This window comes from Molothrus aeneus, unplaced genomic scaffold, assembly GCF_037042795.1.
Source record: "Molothrus aeneus isolate 106 unplaced genomic scaffold, BPBGC_Maene_1.0 scaffold_328, whole genome shotgun sequence".
NCBI lineage: Eukaryota > Metazoa > Chordata > Aves > Passeriformes > Icteridae > Molothrus > Molothrus aeneus.
This window is the reverse complement of record NW_027098993.1, coordinates 62,886-81,827: the sequence shown is the minus strand read 5'-3', so window position 1 is coordinate 81,827 and position 18,942 is coordinate 62,886. Positions and strand designations below refer to the sequence as shown.

The following is an 18,942-nucleotide window of genomic DNA, read 5'->3' as shown; positions in this document are numbered from 1 at the left end:
TCTTAATTAATTACCCGCCTCAAGCTTAATTAGGCGTAATTACCCTCACGGAGGTTTAATTAAAGCCTTTCCCCTCACGGCTTCCCGCGCTTGGAAAAGAGCGGGAAACCCCCTCACGTGACCATAGAGGCGGCTGGACTCGCCGGGCAGAGCGGCTCCGCGCGCATGCGCAGAAACGCCGGGAGGACTGCGCGGAACCATAGAGTTGGGGGGGTGTTGGACAGAGCGCCCCCTCCATGATGGAGCTCTGAGGCGGCTTCCGGTGGAGCTCTAAGGGGGCTTCCGGTGGAGCCGTGAGGGGAGGGAGGCGGCAATGGCGGAGATTCCGTTCACGCGGGTGGTGTCGGTGACCAGCGCGGATCCGGTGGGTTCAGAGGGGCTCGGTAGGACCGGGAGGTGGTTCCGGTCCGGTACCGGGGGTTGGGGTCGTTGTTGAGGCTCCGGTGCGTCCGCAGCGTCACCCGGCGGAGAATCTGCTGAGGCCCGAAGATGGCGGGAAATGGAGAGGAGCGGCGGCGGGGGAGAAACAGCTGAGTGTGGTGCTGGAGGTGGGACTGGGATGGACTGGGAGGGACTGGGAGGAGATTGAGGGGCACTGGAAGGGACTGGGAAAGGGTTGAAGATGGATTTGGGGTTACTGGTTTATACTGGGAGAGGATTGGGTGGGACTGGGATGGACTGGGAGGGACTGGGATGAGCTGGGGGTTATTGGTTTGAACTGGGAGTACACTGGGAGGTTACTGGTCTGAACTGGGATGGCACTGGGACTGCACTGGGGGTTACTGGGATGAACTGGGGCATTACTGGTGTGAACTGGTCCAAACTGGTTTCCCAGCTGGGTGACTCCCGGCCCATCCACTCCCTGCACATCGGCAACGACGGCGCCGCCTTTGTGGAGGTGCTGCTGGGCTGCTCTGCCGGGGGCGAGTTCCAGGTGAGACCTGGGGGTACCTGGGCACACCTGGGGGTACCCAAGATACACCTGGGGGTACCCAAAATACACCTGGGGGTACCTGGGATACACCTGGGCACACCTGGGGGGGTTGGAGCACATTTGGGCTCACCTGGGTCCCACCTGGAGTTACCTGGGCACACCTGGGCCTTACCTGGGGTCACTTGGGCCCACCTGGGCCTTCCCTGGAGTTCCCTGTTGTCCCCTGTTCCCAGCTCCTCAGAGCTCTCCTGTCTCACCTGTCCCAGGTGCTCCTGCCCAGTTCTGCTCTGATGTCACCAAGCGAGAGCCGGGCGGGGGCGGGGCCAGGCCGGGTGCGGCTCTTTGGGCCTCAGGCATTGGTCAAACGTCCGGCCACGGCCACGCCCACGACCAAGTACGACCGGCTGCAGGTGGTGCTGAGCCAGCCCTACTGCCAGGTGAGCACACCTGAGGGAGGGGGACACACCTGGAGGGGCAGGGGACACCTGAGGGAGGGAGGGGGACACACCTGGGGGGAGGGGTCAGCACTCACCTGTCAGTTCTCACCTGTTGGCCCCGCCCCCAGAGCCGCCCCTACGGCCTGGCCTTCATCAGAGCCTTCGCTGCCCCCGAGGAGGGACAGGAACCGCCCCCGGCCCCGGTGAGTGACAATTGACCAATGAGTGACCAATGAGTGACCAGTGGGTGACCAATGGGTGACCACTGACAAGTGAGTGACCAGTGAGTGACCAGTGGGTGACCGCTGAGTGACCACTGACCAATCACTGACCACTGAGTGACCTCTGACCAATCACTGACCAATGAGTGACCAATGGGTGACCACTGAGTGACCACTGAGTGACCACTGACCAATCACTGACCACTGAGTGACAACTGACCAATGGGTGACCATTGACCAATGGGTGACCAGTGAGTGACCCCTGACCCCTGGCTGACCCCAAGGTGACCTCTTTGGCCCCTCCCCCCCCCAGGTTCGCCGCCTGGGTCCGTTCACGCTGCGCGAGGAGGGGGAGGGGAGCCCCCGGCGCCCCCCCGGGGCCCTGTTCTACCAACGCCCCTCCCCCAACACAGGTGAGGCCACGCCTCCTTTAGCCCCTCCCCCTCCCAGGCAAGCCCCTCCCCCATTTGATGTCCAGCCCCTCCCCTGACAGCCTCAGCCCAGCCCCCCCCCGGGCCCAGCTACGCCGCAGCCGCGCTGCAGGAAACAAACAGGGAGAGCAGCCAGGTAAGGGAGCACCTGGGGAATCCTAAATACACCTGGGATACCCTAAAATGCACCTGGGGGACACCAAATGCACCTGGGATACCCTAAAATGCACCTGGGGGACACCAAATGCACCTGGGGGACCCCAAAATGCACCTGGGATACCCTATAATGCACCTTGGGGACCCTAAAATGCACCTGGGGGAGCCTAAAATGCACCTGGGGGACACCAAATGCACCTGGGGGAGCCCAAAATACACCTGGGATACCCTAAAATGCACCTGGGGGACACCAAATGCACCTGGGGGACCCCAAAATACACCTGGGATACCCTAAAATGCACCTGGGGGACCCTAAAATGCACCTGGGGGACACCAAAATGCACCTGGGATACCCTAAAATGCACCTGGGGGACACCAAAATGCACCTGGGATACCCTAAAATGCACCTGGGACTCCCCAGACCTCCCCAGAACCCAACCTGGGGACCCCAAGTCTCACCTGAACCCCCCTAAAATCCCACTTGGGACCCCAAACTTCACCTGGGCACTGCTGGGACCCCCCTAACTCCACCTGGGACTCCCAAAATCCCACCTGGGCCCCCCAAATTTCCCCCAAAACCCCACCTGGGGACCCCAAACTCCACCTGGGACCCCCTAAAATCCCCCCTGGGACACCCGAACCCCCCCAAATCTCACCCGAACCCCCCCAAAACCCCACCTGGGACCCCCAAATCTCACCCGAATCCCCCCAAAATCCCTTTTGGGACCCCCCCCTAACCCCCTTCCCCCCCCTTTTTTTTCTCCCCACAGCCCCCCAAGCGCCGCCTCCCCTCCCCCACCACCACCACCAACGGCACCCCCCAAAAAAAGCCCAAAACCCCCCAAAAAACCCCGAAAACCCCCCCAAAAAACCCGGCGCCACCCCAAAAAAACCCGGCGCCCCCACAAAAAAACCCGGCGCCCCCCCAAAAACCCCCCCCGGATTCGGGGGGTCCCATTCTGGCGGGGGTGGTGCTGGCCCTGAGCGGATTCCAGAACCCTCTGCGGGGGCACCTGCGGGCGGCGGCCGCGGCCATGGGGGCGGAGTATCGGCCGGACTGGACACCCGAGTGCACCCACCTGGTGTAGGTGACCCCTCCCACAACCGCCGCAGAGGCCACGCCCACTCTCGGGATGGCCGCGCCCACTTTTGGGGCCCTTACACCTGCTTTCAGGGCGACCACTCCCCGTTTTAAGCTGGTTATGTCCATATATGGTGTGACCACGCCCATTTCTGGGCAGTTATGTCCGTTTATGATGTGGCCACGCCCATATGTCTATTTATGGTGTGGTCACGCCCAGTTTTGGGTAGCCACGCCCATTTCTAAGCATTTTTGTCTATGGTGTGGCCACGCCCTTTTTTTGGACTGTTATTTCCATTTATGTGTGGCCACACCCACTTTTTTGGGTCACGCCCATTTTTTACTTGTTATTTCTATCTATTGTGTGGACACACCCAGTTTTGAGTGGCCACGCCCCTTTTATCGCCCACCACATCCAATTTTGGGCTTTCCACACCCAATTTTTTGTGGCCACGCCCATTTTTGGGATGACCACTCCCCTTTTTTAACTTTTCCCCCCATTTTTAAGCTTTCCCCACCCAATTTTTCGTGGCTGCGCCCCTTTGGGGGGACGGCCACGCCCCTTTTCCCGGCGGCCACGCCCATTTCCGGTGTCCCCCTGTGCCAGGTGCGCCTTCCCCAGGACCCCGAAGGCGGCGCGGGCGCGGCAGCAGGGCGGGGTCGTGGTGGGAGCCAGGTGGATCTGGGAGTGCCAGAAACGGGGCAGGAGGCTGAGCTGCGGGCCGTGAGTGCGGGGGGCACACCTGGGAGGGGGAAATGGGGGAAAAACCCGAAAATCTGGTGAAATTCGCGTGAAATTTGGGTGAAAATTGGGTGAAATATGGGGATTTTGGGGGGGGTTGGGGGCGTTTTGGTTCAACTGTGAGACCCAGGCACACCTGGGAGCACGTGGGTACACCTGGGCACACCTGGGGGCGGGAAAATGGGGGAAAAAAGCGAAAATTGGGCAAAATTTGGGTTAATAATGGGGATTTTACGGGGGTTTTGGGGCGTTTTGGTTCACCTGGGAGGGGGAAAATGGGGGGAAATGGCAAAATTTGGGTAAAATTGGGGATTTTGGGGGTTTTGGGCACAACTGGGAACACCTGGGACGGGGAAACCCAAAAAAATTTTGTGAAATTTGGGTGAAAAATGAAGATTTTGGAACCTTTTTAACACACCTGGACAGGCCTCGCCCCCTTGGCCACACCCACGCTGGAGGGAGGTGAATTGAAACCACGCCCCTAAAATGGGCGTGGTCACGCTTTGCCCCTCCCCCAGGTACCTCCTGGACGGCTCCGCCTCCTCTGGCAGCGAGGGGGAGGAGCCTGAGGAGGCCCTGCCCCCTCCACGATCTTCCCCCAAGGGGAAAAAAGGGGCGGGGCCTCCTCAGGCAGACAAATCCGAGACTCCGCCCCCTGCGGCGCCGGCCACGCCCCCTGAGTCAGGTGACAGCGAGGACCAATCAGAGGAGTGAGTTTGGAGTGAAGGGGGTGGGGTCAAACCAGTGGTGGGCGTGGTCACACCAGGGGTTGGTGAGGTCACATTTGGGGTGGGCGTGGTCTTGTCCTGAGTGGCTGGAGTCACAATTTAAGTAGGTGTGGCCATTCTTTAAGTGGGCGTGGCCATACCTTAAATGGGTGGGGTCGCCTGGGGTGGGCGTGTCCACACGTGAGGTGGGTGGGGTCATACATTAAATAGGCGTGGTCATGCGTAGAGTGGGTGTGGTCAGATTTTTAAGTGGGTGGGGCTAGTCCAGGGGTGGGCGTGGTCACATCTTAATTGAGCACGTCCTAGTTTAAATTTAAGTGGGCGTGGCCCCACATAAAGTGGGCGTGTGTTTCTAAAATGGGCGTGGTCGATCATCAAGTGGGCGTGGCCTCCTCTGCCCTTTCCATCTCCATATATTCAATACCTGTGGCCACGCCTTGAGTGGGCGTGGCCTTAAACGGGAACGTCCCTACATCAAGTGGGTGTGGTCACACATCAAATAGGCGTGTCCAGCCTCAAGTGGGCGTGGCCATCCCTTAAGTGGGCGTGTCCTCCCCCCTTCAGCACCGACCCCTTTGGGGGCTCCACCGAGGAGAACACCGAGGACGAGGATGAGGGGGAGGGGCTGCCCATCCCCCCCCTGCCCGGTGCGTGCCCCTCCCCCCCTTTTAAACCCCTCCCCCTTTATCCCCGCCCCGTTTTCTCTGACCCCGCCCCTTTTCCCCTTCCTCCCCCACAGATTTTTTTGAGGACAAAAAGTTCTTTTTGCACGGCCCCTTCCCCGAGGGGGAGCGGCGGCGGCTGCGGCGCCTGGTGGTGGCGTTCGGGGGGTGAGCGGGACTGGGAGGGACTGGGATAAACTGGGAGGGGCCGGGAAAGGGTTAAAGGGGGATTTGGGGTTACTGGTTTGTACTGGGAGGGACTGGGAAAGGGTTAAAGGGGGATTTGGGGTTACTGGTTTGTACTGGGAGGGACTGGGAAAGGGTTAAACAGGGACTGGTTTGTACTGGGATATACTGGGAGGGGCTGGGAAAGGGTTAAAGGGGCATTTGGGGTTACTGGGATATACTGGGAGGGAACTGGGGGGTACTGGTTTGTACTGGTTTGTACTGGGAATGGACTGGTTTGAACTGGGATGGAACTGGGAGCTCAAACTGGCCTGTACTGGTTCATACTGGTCCGTACTGGTTTTTACTGGTTTATACCAGCCCATACTGGCCCGTACTGGTTTATACTGGTCCATACTGGTTTGCAGCTCCCTGGCTCCCTACATGGACGAATCCGTGACCCACGTGGTGACGTCACAGGACTGGGACCCCGCCTTCGATGAGGTGTGGCCCAATAAGGGAAGGGGCGGGGCTTTAGCTGGGTATGGCCCTGCCCCCTTTAACCCCAAGCTCCGCCCCCACCCCAGGCACTGGAGCTCCGCCCCTCGCTGCTGTTCGTGCGTCCCCATTGGCTGCTGCTCTGCGGGGAGCGGCAACGGCCAATCCCGGCCCAGCCCTTCCTGGTGACGTCATCGGCACGGCAGTGATGTCATCGCTGTGGACACGCCCCATTCTAAGCCACGCCCCTTTTTTGTTTAGGTGTAATAAAGAGGATTTGGGTAGAAATGAATGAGTTCATTAATGAGTTAATTAATGGGGGGAAGTGGGCGGGGCTTTTAAAAAGGAGGGCGGGGCCTTCTTAAAAGGGCAGTGGCTCTTTAAGAGATTTATATAAAATATAGAAATAAAACTTTTGAAATATATAAATAAATAAAATTTAAAAATACAAATATACAAAATGTATATATGAAAATATAAACAATGAATAGAAAAAGTTTAAACTATAAAATATAATAAAGTAAAATAAAAGTATAAAAATATAAAGTATTAAAATATAAGGTCTTAAAATATAGTTAGAAAATATAAAAATACAAAAATATTTAAACATATAAAATATGGATATCAACGTCGCAAAATATAAATATACAGAAATATATAGAATATTAATATAAAATATAAAATATAGGAATGTATTATATAAATATTAGAAATTTAAATTATAAAACAATAAGATATAAATATAAAAAACAAAATATAAAAACAATTTTAAAGAAATAAAGAAATAAAAATAACAAAAATGAAAATATAAAAATAAAAATGCATAATACATGAATACTAAAACAAATTTGAAATACTATTTAATATTGCATTTTTTAAAAGTTCAAATATGTATTTTTAAATAAATTTCTCTGTAAATATATTAAAAATTCATATAAATACATATAAATATAGCAAATACATTAATGTAAAGATAATATACTATAGAAAACTGGGAAAGGGTTAAAGGGGGATTTGGGCTTACTGGTTTATACTGGGAGGGACTGGGGCGGACTGGGGGTCCCTGGGCCATACTGGGAGCACTGGTTTTTACCGGTTCGTGCTGGTTTTTACCGGTTTTTTACCGTTTTTAACCGGTTTTTACTGAGACATTCCCGTGCCTCCAGGGGGCGCCAACCCCGCTCTAGGCCCCGCCCCCTTTTCCTATTGGCCACCACTGACATCACCCGCTTCAAACCACGCCCACTCCGCTGGGCGGAGTGGGCGTGACCAAAACACCCAGACCGGAACCGGAAGCGGCTCCGGTGGTCGCCGCACCGGAAGCCGGAAGTGGCCGCCGAGAGCGAGTGAGGGGCGAGGGGGTTTTTGGGGGGTCCTGGGGGGGCTTTGGGGGTCCCGGGGGCTCCTGGGGGGGGTTGGGGGGATTTTAGGGGGTCTCGGGTGGTTTGGGGGGTCCCGAGGGGATTTTGGGGGACCTGGGGGGTCCCGGGCGGTTTTCGGAGGGTCCTGAGGGGGTTTGGGGGGTCCTGGGGGAAATTTGGGGGGTCCCGGAGGGGTTTTGGGGAGGTTTGGGGGTCCCGGAGTGGTTTCGGGGGTCCCGGAGGGTCCTGGAGGGGTTTCGGGGGTCCCGGCGCTTTCCGGGGTCGCCCCTGACCCCCCCCCCTTTTCCTTTTCCCCTCCCCCAGCCCATGGCGCAGCCCCCGGACTTGGCCCCGCCCCCCTCGGAGTTGGCTCCGCCCCCTTCGGCGCGCCCCTCCCCCCACCCCGCGGAGGAGGAGGAGGAGGAGGAGGAGGAAGGAGGGGGAGGGGGGGGAGGGGCCTGGAGCCCCCCCGGGAGCGGAGGAGCCGCCTGTGAGTGGGGGAGGGGCGGGGGGGGAGGGGCTCTGGGTGTCCCCAAATGTCCCCAGGAGGGTCCCTTGGGTGTCCCTGTGCCACCCCTGGGGTGTCCCCAAATGTCCCCAAGGTGTCCCCAAGGGTCTCTCGGGGGTTCCTCGAGCGTCCCCAGAGGTGTCCCTGGGCTGGGTCCCTGTGCCACCCCCTCAGTGTCCCCAGTGTCCCCAGTGTCCCCTTTGTCCCCCTGAGTGTCCCCGGGTGTCCCAGTGCCACCCCCACAGTGTCCCCAATGTCCCTGGGCTGGCTCCTTGTGGTGTCACCCATGTCCCCATGTCCCTGGGGTGTCACCTCTGTCCCCTGTGGTGTCACCCATGTCCCCATGGGTGTCCCTGTGGGTGTCCCTTGTGGTGTCACCTCTGTCCCCATGTCCCTCTGGTGTCCCTTTGGTGTCACCTCTGTCCCTGTGGTTGTCCCTGTGGTGAACCAGGGGTGTCACCTCTGTCCCCATGTCCCCTGTGGTGTCACCCATGTCCCCGTGGGTGTCCCTGTGGTGTCCCCTGTGGTGTCACCCCTGTCCCCTTTGTCCCCTCAGACCGGTTGGGTGCCCCGGGCTGTGTCCCAGTGCCACCCCCAGAGATGTCCCCAGTGTCCCTGGGCTGGGTCCCTGTGGTGTCCCCTTTGTCCCCTGTGGTGTCACCCGTGTCCCTCAGGTGTCCCCACGGTGTCCCCAGTGTCCCCGAGCGGTGTCCGTGTGTCCTGGTGTCCGTCAGTCCGTCCTGAGGGGTTTCTGTCCATCCTGGTGTCTGCCTGTCTGTCCTTCCTGAGCTGTGTCCGTCTGTCCTGGTGTCCGTCTGTCCATCCCAAGGGCTGTCTGCCCTGAGGGCTGTCTGTCCTGAGCTGTGTCCGTCTGTCCATCCTGAGGGGTGTCTGTCTGTCCTGGTGTCCATCTGCCTGTCCCTATGGGTGTCTGTCTGTCTGTCCTGAGGGGTGTCTGCCTGTCCCTATGTCCGTATGCCCGTCCATCCTGAGCTGTGTCCGTCTGTCCTGGTGTCCGTCCGCCTGTCCCTATGGCTGTCTGTCCGTCCCTATGGGTGTCCGTCTGTTCTTATGGGTGTCCATCTGTCCGTCCTGATGTCCGTCTGTCTGTCCCCCCAGACTCTCCGGGCTCCCAGCACTGCCCCAGGTGTCTGATCACCTTCCCCGACGCCATTTTCGCCGCCCGCCACGCCAAGCGCCAGCACCCGCGCGATTTCGCCCTGGGCCTGCGGGGGTCGCTCTTCGTCTGCTTCGTCTGCGCCCGCCCCTTCGGCTCCTCCCCGGCGCTGCTGCGCCACCAGCGCGGCCACGCCCACAGGGGGGCGGAGCCCAGGGAGGCCGCGCCCGCCGCCAGGAAAGCCACGCCCCCCGCACTGCTGGAGTGCCGGGAGTGTGGGCGGGGCTTCGCCCGGGAGGGGGCGTTGCACCGGCACTACATCCGCCATGCCAGGGGCGAGCTCTGAGGAGGGCGGGGCTTGGGGAGAGGGGGCGGGGCTTGTGGGGAGAGGGGGCGGGGCTTGGCGGGGAAGGAATAAAGCGGAGGAACTGGGTTGTGATTGGTCGCGAGGGTGTGATGTCACTGTGTGGGGTGGATGTGACGTCAGCGGTGAGAAGGGGGAGGGGCTTTGGCGCTGATGACGTCATCCCGTCGATGTCACCCTGATGACGTCACCCGGTAAAACCATCCCAGTGACATCACAACGATGACATCACCCAATTAACACCAGGCCCGGTGATGTCACATTGATGACGTCACTCCGGTGCCATTATCCCCGTGATGTCACACCCCCCAATGACGTCACACCGATGACGTCACACCGACCTATTTATCCCAAGGACGCCAGTACGATGACGTCACACTGATGTCGTCATCCCATGAGCATAACTCATCATGACATCACAACGACGCCATTATTCTGATGATGTCACAACTATGACGTCACAGACGACATCATGCCACAAACATCACCCCCATCGTGACGTCACCGCGATGACGTCACACTGGCGCCACTCTCCCGATGACGTCACCCCCATCGTCACCGCCCCTGATGATGTCGCCACAGCGGCGCCACCCTCATGACGTCACGACGATGACGTCACACAATAAAACCACCCTGATGACGTCACGCCGATGACATCATACCCAACGACATAACACACCCCCCACCCCCATACACAAATATTTAAAAAATCAACCAGGCCACGCCCTGCATTCCATGACATCACTTCCTGTTGCCGACACCGCCTCCTCCTCCTCCTCCCTCCCCCATTGGGCCGCACGGGGAGCGGGGTGGGCGTGTCCCAAACCCGAGTGGGCGTGTCTCCAATCCGAGTGGGCGTGTCCCCCTCGCAGTGGGCGTGTCCCCCCGCAGTGGGCGTGTCCCCCTCGCGGTGGGCGTGTCCTAGAGCTCCCCCCTGGCGTGCAGCATGTAGTGCTCGTGCAGCTCGGCCACGAGGCCGAAGGCCCCGGCGCACTCGGTGCAGCGGAAAGGGGCGGGGCTCCGCGGGGCGGGGCTGGGCGGGGGAGGGGCGGGGCGGCGCGGCGGGGGGGGGGAGGGGCCCCGGGGGGCGGCGGGGGCGGTGGGGGAGGGGCGGCGCTGGCGGCGGCGGCTCCGGTGGCACCGATGGGCGCCGAGGGCGCCGGGGGCCACGAACCCGAGGCCGCACTCGGCGCAGATGTAGTGGAACTTGAACGGGGCGGGGGAGGGGCTCTGGGAGCGCGGGGGCGGGGCCGGGGGAGGGGGCGGGGCGTGGGGGGGCGGGGGGAGGGGCCTCTTCCGGCCCACGTGGTAACTGCGGTGAACCTTGAGCGCCCGCGAGGTGCCGAAGCCACGCCCACACTCGGGGCAGCGGTGCCAATCCCCGCCCCCTGTGGGCGTGGTCACGGGTCCTCCGCTGGCGGAGGCCACGCCCCCTCCGCTGGGTGCGGTTCCGGGGGCTTCCGGGGAGGCCCCTCCCCCACAGGGCGGCTCCGGGAAGGGCCGAGGCTCCGCCCCCAATGGGCGGGTCCGGGAACCTGCGGGGTGGGGAGGGGCCAATGAAAAGGGGTGGGGGGCGAGGGGGAGGAGCCAGTGAAAGGAAGGGGGCGGTGCAAATGAGATGTGGGGGAGGGTGTGAGGGTGAAGGACGGGGGTGGGGTCAATGAGAAATGGAGGCGGGGTCAATCACAAGTGGGGGAGGGGCCTGACCTGCGCAGCCGTTGGCGGGGGGGGAGGGGGCGCCGCCGCTGTCCCCCGATGACGTCACCGACGTGGCCTCCTCTGATTCGCCGTCGTCGTCCTCGGGTGGGGCCGGCGGCGCTGGGGGTGGGAGGGGATGGGGGAGGGGCGATGGCACAGGTGAGCGCCCCTCCCCCACCCCTCCCCGTTAGGGCCCGCCCCCCTCCCCCTTTGCCCCTCCCCCGCTCACCGCCGGCCGCTTCTTCCTCTTCCTCCTCTTCCTCCTCCTCCTCTTCCTCTTCTTCTTCCTCCTCCTCCTCCTCCTCCTCCTCCTCCTCCTCGAAGGCTCCGTCCTCGCTCCCCGGGCCCCGCCCGGCCGCCATCATGGCCACGCCCTGCCAGGGGTGGGACACGCCCATATTGACCCAAGCCACGCCTGCCAGACGCTGAGCCACGCCCACCTCACACCCGGGCTGCCCTCACTGGGTCACAAGCCCCTCCCACCAGCTCAAAAGCCACGCCCACAAAGGCGCCAGGTGCCTCTCGCCATCCCATAAACCCCACCCACAAACTCTGAAGCCCCTCCCATCTCCTCAGCCCCGCTTTGCATTCCCAAACCCCGCCCACAGCCCCTCAAGCCCCTCCCACCTCATCCTGCCCATCCCCCACACCCCAAGCCCCTCCCTCAACGCTTTGGCCCCTCCCACTTTCCAGGCCCCTTTACCTACTTTCTAAGCCCCGCCCACAACCCCCCAGGCCCCTCCCACAACCCCTGAAGCCCCTCCCCAATCCCACAAGCCCCTCCCACCACCACCAAACCCCTCCCCCAACCCTTTGGCCCCTCCCACCTTCCGAGGCCCCGTTTTCCCTTTTCTAAGCCCCGCCCACCACCCCATAAGCCCCTCCCCCTCCTCCCTTCGCCCCTCCCCCCCCTCCCACAATGCCCCGTGCGCCGCCGCCGATATGGGGGGGGAGGGGCGGGGTTCCCGCGCTCCCCACGCCCCTCCCCCACCCTCCGCCCCTCCCCCACCCTCCGCCCCTCCCCCCTCCCCCCGCCCCTCCCCCCCCCGCGCCGCTCGCACCGCTCGGAGCCGCTCCCGGAGCCGCCGCCGCCGCCGCCCGCGCCGCGCATGCGCGGGGGGGGCGGGGCCAAACGGCGAACTACGCCCCCTCCCCTTTCCCCTTGTAAGAGCCCCCAGGCCACGCCCACCCCGAGCTTCCGGCGCCCCCTGGCGGGAAACGGGAGCGTGGGGGAGGGGAGGTCACGTGGAAGGAGAGCGCGCGAGACACGTGATGGGGACACGTGACCGAGACCGGGGGGAGGGGGGGTTACACGTGACGGGCGGGACACGTGATCGGCAGGGGACCACGTGACCGGGAGGAACCAAAACTCCGCCCCCGAGAGCGAAACTGAGGCGTGGGAACGGAGCGGGAGTGGGGGAGGGGCGGCGGGCAAATATGGGGCGGGGGAGGGGAACCCAAATATGGGGGGCAGGGACGGGAGGGGACCCCAAATCTGTGGAAATTGACCCCAAATCTGTGGGGCTGAGAGGGGAGAGACCCCAAATGTGGGGGGCCGGGACAGGGGGAGACCCCAAATCTCTGGGGTTGTGGGGCTGAGAACCCCGAATCTGTGGGGCAAGGACCCCAAATCTGTGGAGCAGGGACTGGGGGGGACCCCAAAATCTCTGGGGATCCCAAATCTGTGGGGCACGAACAGAGGGTACCCCAAATGCATGGGGAACACTCGAGAGACCCCAAATCTGTGGGGCAGAGGGACTGAGAACCCCAAACCCATGGGGCCGGATATGGGGGGGCTGACCCCAAATATATGGGGCCGGAAGGGGGGAGTAACCCCAAATCTATGGGGTGGGACATTGGGGTGACCCCAAATCCATGGGGTGGGACATTGGGGTGACCCCAGATCTATGGGGCCGGAAGGGGGGGTGACCCCAAATCTATAGGGCCGGATATGGGGGGGCTGACCCCAAATCTATGGGGTGGGACATTGGGGTGACCCCAAATCTATGGGGCCGGATATGGGGGTGACCCCAAATCTATGGGGCCGGATATGGAGGGTGACCCCAAATCCATGGGGTGGGACATTGGGGTGACCCCAAATCCGTGGGGCCGGATATGGGGGGTGACCCCAAATCCATGGGGCCGGATATTGGGGGGGGGGGGGGGAGGGGTGACCCCAAATTCCGGCCCCTCCCGGGGTCACTGGGGCAGGGCAGGGCTGGGGGTGGGGCCGCCCCCATTAATTAATTTCCATTTCTTTAATTGATCCTCGCCCGGGTACCCCATAATTGAGGGGGGCGGGGGCGGGGCCGCCCCACATTCCAGGGGCGAGGCCGCCGCCCCTCCCCCACCCACGGGGCGGATTTTGGGGGTGCGGGGGGGGGGAAGGGAATAAAGGGACCCCCCCTCCCCCCAAGCGGGGCCCGACCCCGCCATGGACGCGAGAGGGATGAAGAGGAGGAGGAGGATGAGGAGGAGGATGGGGATGATGGCGCTGCTGGCGCTGCTGGGTGAGATTTGGGGGGGGGGATCTATGGGGATTTTCGGGGGTGCTGTGGGGCAGCTGTGGGGGAATTTGGGGTGTTAGAGGGGGTTTATGGGGTGCTATGGGGGATTTATGGGGGTCTATGGGGTGCTATGGGGGATTTATGGGGGTCTATGGGGGAATTTGGGGTGCTATCGGGGATTTATGGGGGAATTTGGGGTGCTATGGGGGATTTATGGGGTGCTATGGGCTGCTATGGGGGATTTATGGGGGAATTTGGGGTGCTATGGGGTGCTATGGGGGATTTATGGGGGAATTTGGGGTTCTGGGGGGGGGATTTGGGGTGCTATGGGGTGGGTTATGGGGTGCTATGGGAGATTTATGGGGTGCTATGGGGGGATTTGGGGTGCTATGGGGTTCTATGGGGTGGGTTGTGGGGGTCCTATGGGGGGTTTGTGGGGTCCTGTAGGGGATTCGTGGGGTTTTATGGGGGAAATTTGGGGTGCTATGGGGGATTTATGGGGGTTTTGGGGTGCTATGGGGTGGGTTATGGGGCTCCTATGGGGGATTTATGGGGTGCTATGGGGAAATTTGGGGTGCTAGGGGGTGCTGTGGGGGATTTATGGGGGAATTTGGGGTTCTGTGGGGGATTTGTGGGGGATTTATGGGGGTCCTATGGGGGATTTATGGGGTGCTATGGGGGGGATTTGGGGTTTTTTTTGGGGTGCTATGGGGTTCCATAGGGGTTCTATGGGGGAATTCGGGGTGTTATGGGGTTCCATATGGGATTTATCGGGGTCTGTGGGGCGATTTTTGGGGGGTTCTATGGGGGATTTGGGGGGTCCCTTTTGGCTCTGGGGTCCCCTTGGGGTCTCTGGGGGCCCCTTTTGGGGCCTCTTTGAGGTTTTGGGGATTTTTGGGGGGTCCCTTTGAGGTTTTGGGGGTCATTTGGGGTCCTTTGGGGGCTTTTGGGGTCGGTTTTTGGGGCCTCTTTTGGGTCCCTTTTGGGCTTTTTGGGGTCTGGGGTCTCCTTTAGGGTTTTTGGGGTTCCCTTTTTGGAGTTCCCTTTTTGGGGTGTCTTTGCTATTTTTAGGGGGTTTTTTGGGGGTCCCTTTTGGAGTTTTTGGGGTCTCCGGGGGGTCCCTTTTGGGGTCTTCTTGGGGCTTTTGGAATTTTTTGGGGTCTCTTGGGGTTTTTTGGGGTCTCTTTGGGGTCTCTGGGGGTCCCTTTTGGGTCTGGGGGCTCCTTTGGTGATTTTGGGGTTTTTTGGGGTCTCCGGGGGTCCCTTTTGGGGTCTCTTTGGGGCTTTTTGGGGTGTTTGGGATTTTTTTGGGGGTTTTGGGGTCTCCGGGGGGTCCCTTCATGACCCCCCCTTGACCCCCCCCCTTTCTCCCCTCCCCCACCCCCCCAGCTCTCTGTGCCCCTCCCCCCTCCTCGGCCGCCCCCGCCCCTCCCCCCTCCAGGCTCTGCGGCCCGGCCGCCCCTCCCCCACCGCCGACCCCTCCCCCACCGCCGCCCCCGGACTGCGAAGGAGCCGAGGGGACCCCGGGGACGCCCCCGGGGACATCGGGGACACCCCCGGGGACACCCAGGGCCAGCAACTGCTCCGGGGACGGCGCTGGGGACGCGGCCGTGGTGGCACCCGGGGGGGACGTCGAGCTGGGGGGGACGCGAGGACCCGGGAGTGGCCCTGGGGACATCGTGGGACACCTGAGCGAAGCCCCCGGAGATGCCACCACGGCGGTGGCACCCGTGACGGCGACACCGGGAGGTGACAAAGCGCTGGTGGGCGCCCGAGGTGACGTCGGTGTGGAGGGGACAGAAGATCCGGGTGTCACCGGTGACCCCAGGGGCGCTTTGGGACACCTCAATGAAGCTCCCGGAGATGCCACCACCGTGGTGGCACCTGTGACCACGTCCCCAGGAGGTGACAACGTGCTGGCAGCCACCAGTGGGGACGTGGCCATGGAGGGGACAGCCCAGCCCAATGTCACCGCGGGCCCTGGGGACATCGTGGGACACCTCAATGAAGCCCCCGGAGATGCCACCACCGTGGTCACCTTTGTCACCACATCCCCAGGAAGTGACCAAGTGCTGGTGGGCACCCAGGGCAATGTGGCCATGGAGGGGACAGGTGACCCAGCTGTCACCGCTGGCCCTGGGGACACTTTGGGACACCTCAATGAAGCCCCCAGAGATGCCACCACCGTGGTGGCACCCGTGACAGCGACACCAGGAGGTGACAAAGTGCTGGTGGGCACCCAGAGTGACGTCGCTGTGGAAGGAACAGCCCAGCCCAATGTCACCAGTGACCCTGGGGACACTTTGGGACGCCTCAATGAAGCCCCTGCAGATGCCACCACCGTGGTCACCTTTGTCACCACATCCCCAGGAGGTGATGAAGTCCTGGCAGCCACCAGTGGGGACGTGGCCATGGAGGGGACAGAGGCGACACGCGTCCTCTGTGGCCCTGGGGACACTTTGGGACGCGTCACCGAAGGCCCCGGAGATGCCACCACCGTGGTGGCACCCGTGACAGTGACACCGGGAGGTGACAAAGTGCTGGTTGGCACCCAGAGCGATGTAGCCATGGAGGGGACAGGTGACCCAGGTGTCACCGCTGGCCCTGGGGACACTTTGGGACACCTCAATGAAGCCCCTGGAGATGCCACCACCGTGGTGGCACCGGTGACCACGCCCCCAGGAGGTGACAAAGTGCTGGTGGGCACCCAAGGTGACGTCGGTGTGGAAGGGACAGAAGATCCGGGTGTCACCGGTGACCCTGGGGACATCGTGGGACACCTCAATGAAGTCCATGGAGATGCCACCACCACAGTGACCTCTGTCCCAGTGTCCCCAGGAGGTGACAAAGTCCTGGCGGCCACCAGTGGTCACGTGGCCATGGAGGGGACGGCCCAGCCCGGTGTCACCGGTGGCCCTGGGGACACTTTGGGACACCTCAATGAAGCCCCCGGAGATGCCACCACCATGGTGGCACCTGTGACAGCGACACCAGGAGGTGACAAAGTGCTGGTGGGCACCCAGAGTGACATCAAGGTGGAGGGGACAGCCCAGCCTGGTGTCACTGGTGGCCCTGGGGACATCGTGGGACACCTCAATGAAGCCCCCGGAGATGCCACCACGGTGGCATCGCCTGTGACCTCATCCCCAGGAAGTGACAAGATGCTCCTGGCCAATGGTGGTGACGTGGCCATGGAGGGGACAGAGGAGACACGCATCCTCTGTGGCCCTGGGGACATCGGGGCAGGCGTCACTGAGGCCCCTGGAGATGCCACCACCGTGGTGGCACCTGTGACAATGACACCAGGAGGTGACAAAGTGCTGGTGGGCACCCAAGGTGATGTCGGTGTGGAGGGGACAGAAGATCCGGGTGTCACCGGTGGCCCTGGGGACATCGTTGGACACCTCAATGAAGTCCCTGGAGATGCCACCACCGTGGTCACCTTTGTCACCACATCCCCAGGAAGTGACAAAGTCCTGGCAGCCACCAGTGGGGACGTGGCCATGGAGGGGACAGGTGACCCAGGTGTCACCAGTGACCCCAGGGACACTTTGGGACACCTCAATGAAGCCCCTGGAGATGCCACCACTGTGGTCACCTTTGTCACCACATCCCCAGGAAGTGACAAAGTGCTGGTGGGCACCCAGAGTGACGTCGGTGTGGAAGGGACAGCCCAGCCCAATGTCACTGTTGGCCCTGGGGACATCGTGGGACACCTCAATGAAGCCCATGGAGATGCCACCACCGTGGTGGCACCGGTGACCACGTCCCCAGGAAGTGACAAAGTGCTGGTGGGCACCCAGAGTGACGTCGGTGTGGAAGGGACAGAAGATCCGGGTGTCACCGGTGACCCTGGGGACATCGTGGGACACCTCAATGAAGTCTATGGAGATGCCGCCACCACGGTGACCTCTGTCCCAGTGTCCCCAGGAGGTGACAAAGTCCTGGCGGCCACCAGTGGGGACGTGGCCATGGAGGGGACGGCCCAGCCCGGTGTCACCGCTGGCCCTGGGGACACTTTGGGACACCTCAATGAAGCCCCCAGAGATGCCACCACCGTGGTGGCACCTGTGACAGCGACACCAGGAGGTGACAAAGTGCTGGTGGGCACCCAGAGTGACGTGGCCATGGAGGTGACAGGTGACCCAGGTGTCACCGGTGACCCTGGGGACATCGTGGGACACCTCAATGAAGTCCATGGAGATGCCGCCACCACGGTGACCTCTGTCCCAGTGTCCCCAGGAAGTGACAAGATGCTCCTGGCCAATGGTGGTGACGTGGCCATGGAGGGGACAGAGGCGACACGCGTCCTCTGTGGCCCTGGGGACACTTTGGGACGCGTCACCGAAGGCCCTGGAGATGCCACCACCGTGGTGGCACCCGTGACAATGACACCAGGAGGTGACAAAGCCCTGGTGGGCAACGGTGGGGACGTGGCCATGGAGGGGACGGCCCAGCCCGGTGCCACCAACTGCTCCTGGGACACTTTGGGACGCGTCCCTGAAGCCCCTGGAGATGCCACCACCGTGGTGGCACCCGTGACAGCGACAGCAGGAGGTGACAAAGTCCTGGTGGGCACCAGTGGGGACGTGGCCATGGAGGGGACAGGTGACCCAGGTGCCACCAGTGACCCCAGGGACACTTTGGGACACCTCAATGAAGCTCCTGGAGATGCCACCACGGTGGTGGCACCTGTGACCACGCCCCCAGGAGGCGACCAATCCCTGTTGGCCAATGGCAGTGACGTCACCACGGAGGGGACGGCCCCGCCCAATGTCACCGGTGGCCCTGGGGACACTTTGGGGCACCTCAATGAAGCCCCCGGAGATGCCACCACCACCACGGTGACGTCACCCGAGACCACGCCCCCAGGGGGTGACCAATCCCTGGTGGCCAACGGCCGTGACGTCACCACAGAGGCCGCGGCCCCGCCCCCCGACCCCGGCTGCTCCTGGAGCGCCGCCGCCCCCCCCGCCCCGATGACGTCACCGCCGGCAAGCTCCGCCCCTTCCGGAGCCGACGCCATCATGGTGGCGCCGGGCGGTGACGTCATGGCCGGGGAGGCCCCGCCCCCCTGCCGAGGCCCCGCCCCCCACGCGGCTTTCCCGGTCACTGCCGCCCCTCCCCCCCCGGGCCTCCAAAGCTCCGCCCCTTTCTCCTCCACGCCCCTCCCCCTCCTGCTCCCCCTCCTGCTGCCCCTCCCCCTCCTGCTGCCCTGAGCGCCCCTCCCCCACCCCAGGCCCTATTTATTGGCCCCTCCCCCTCATTTAAATAAAGCGTCTCTGATTGGTCAGCTCCGAGTGGTGTCAATGAACGGGGGGGAGGGGCGGGC

General features: G+C 62.1%; 4 protein-coding genes across 4 annotated transcripts; 3 read left to right on the top strand and 1 right to left on the bottom strand.

Moving 5' to 3' along the window:
* The first annotated feature begins 247 nt into the window (after nucleotides 1-247).
* Nucleotides 248-6,347, top strand: XRCC1 (X-ray repair cross complementing 1). The gene is made up of 14 exons (XM_066570877.1): nucleotides 248-364; nucleotides 456-548; nucleotides 836-934; nucleotides 1,201-1,371; nucleotides 1,500-1,574; nucleotides 1,906-2,005; nucleotides 2,086-2,159; nucleotides 2,950-3,263; nucleotides 3,868-3,984; nucleotides 4,521-4,712; nucleotides 5,295-5,377; nucleotides 5,470-5,560; nucleotides 5,986-6,061; nucleotides 6,145-6,347. The coding sequence occupies exons 1-14, from the start codon at nucleotides 314-316 to the stop codon at nucleotides 6,262-6,264; spliced, it is 1,656 nt and encodes a 551-aa protein (XP_066426974.1). The 5' UTR covers nucleotides 248-313; the 3' UTR covers nucleotides 6,265-6,347.
* A 1,002-nt stretch (nucleotides 6,348-7,349) lies between these two features.
* Nucleotides 7,350-9,387, top strand: ZNF576 (zinc finger protein 576). The gene is made up of 3 exons (XM_066570880.1): nucleotides 7,350-7,401; nucleotides 7,741-7,906; nucleotides 9,044-9,387. The coding sequence occupies exons 2-3, from the start codon at nucleotides 7,744-7,746 to the stop codon at nucleotides 9,385-9,387; spliced, it is 507 nt and encodes a 168-aa protein (XP_066426977.1). The 5' UTR covers nucleotides 7,350-7,401; nucleotides 7,741-7,743.
* A 939-nt stretch (nucleotides 9,388-10,326) lies between these two features.
* ZNF428 (zinc finger protein 428) lies at nucleotides 10,327-12,245 on the bottom strand. The gene is made up of 4 exons (XM_066570873.1): nucleotides 12,165-12,245; nucleotides 11,333-11,477; nucleotides 11,113-11,223; nucleotides 10,327-10,940 (listed from the first exon to the last, which is right to left on the bottom strand). Exons 2-4 carry the CDS (start codon nucleotides 11,466-11,468, stop codon nucleotides 10,327-10,329), a joined length of 861 nt encoding a protein of 286 aa, XP_066426970.1. The 5' UTR covers nucleotides 11,469-11,477; nucleotides 12,165-12,245.
* Nucleotides 12,246-13,537: 1,292 nt separating this feature from the next.
* On the top strand, nucleotides 13,538-18,829 carry LOC136570392 (collagen alpha-1(I) chain-like). Its single transcript, XM_066570872.1, has 2 exons — nucleotides 13,538-13,613; nucleotides 15,000-18,829. Exons 1-2 carry the CDS (start codon nucleotides 13,538-13,540, stop codon nucleotides 18,827-18,829), a joined length of 3,906 nt encoding a protein of 1,301 aa, XP_066426969.1.
* The last annotated feature ends 113 nt before the right edge of the window (nucleotides 18,830-18,942 follow it).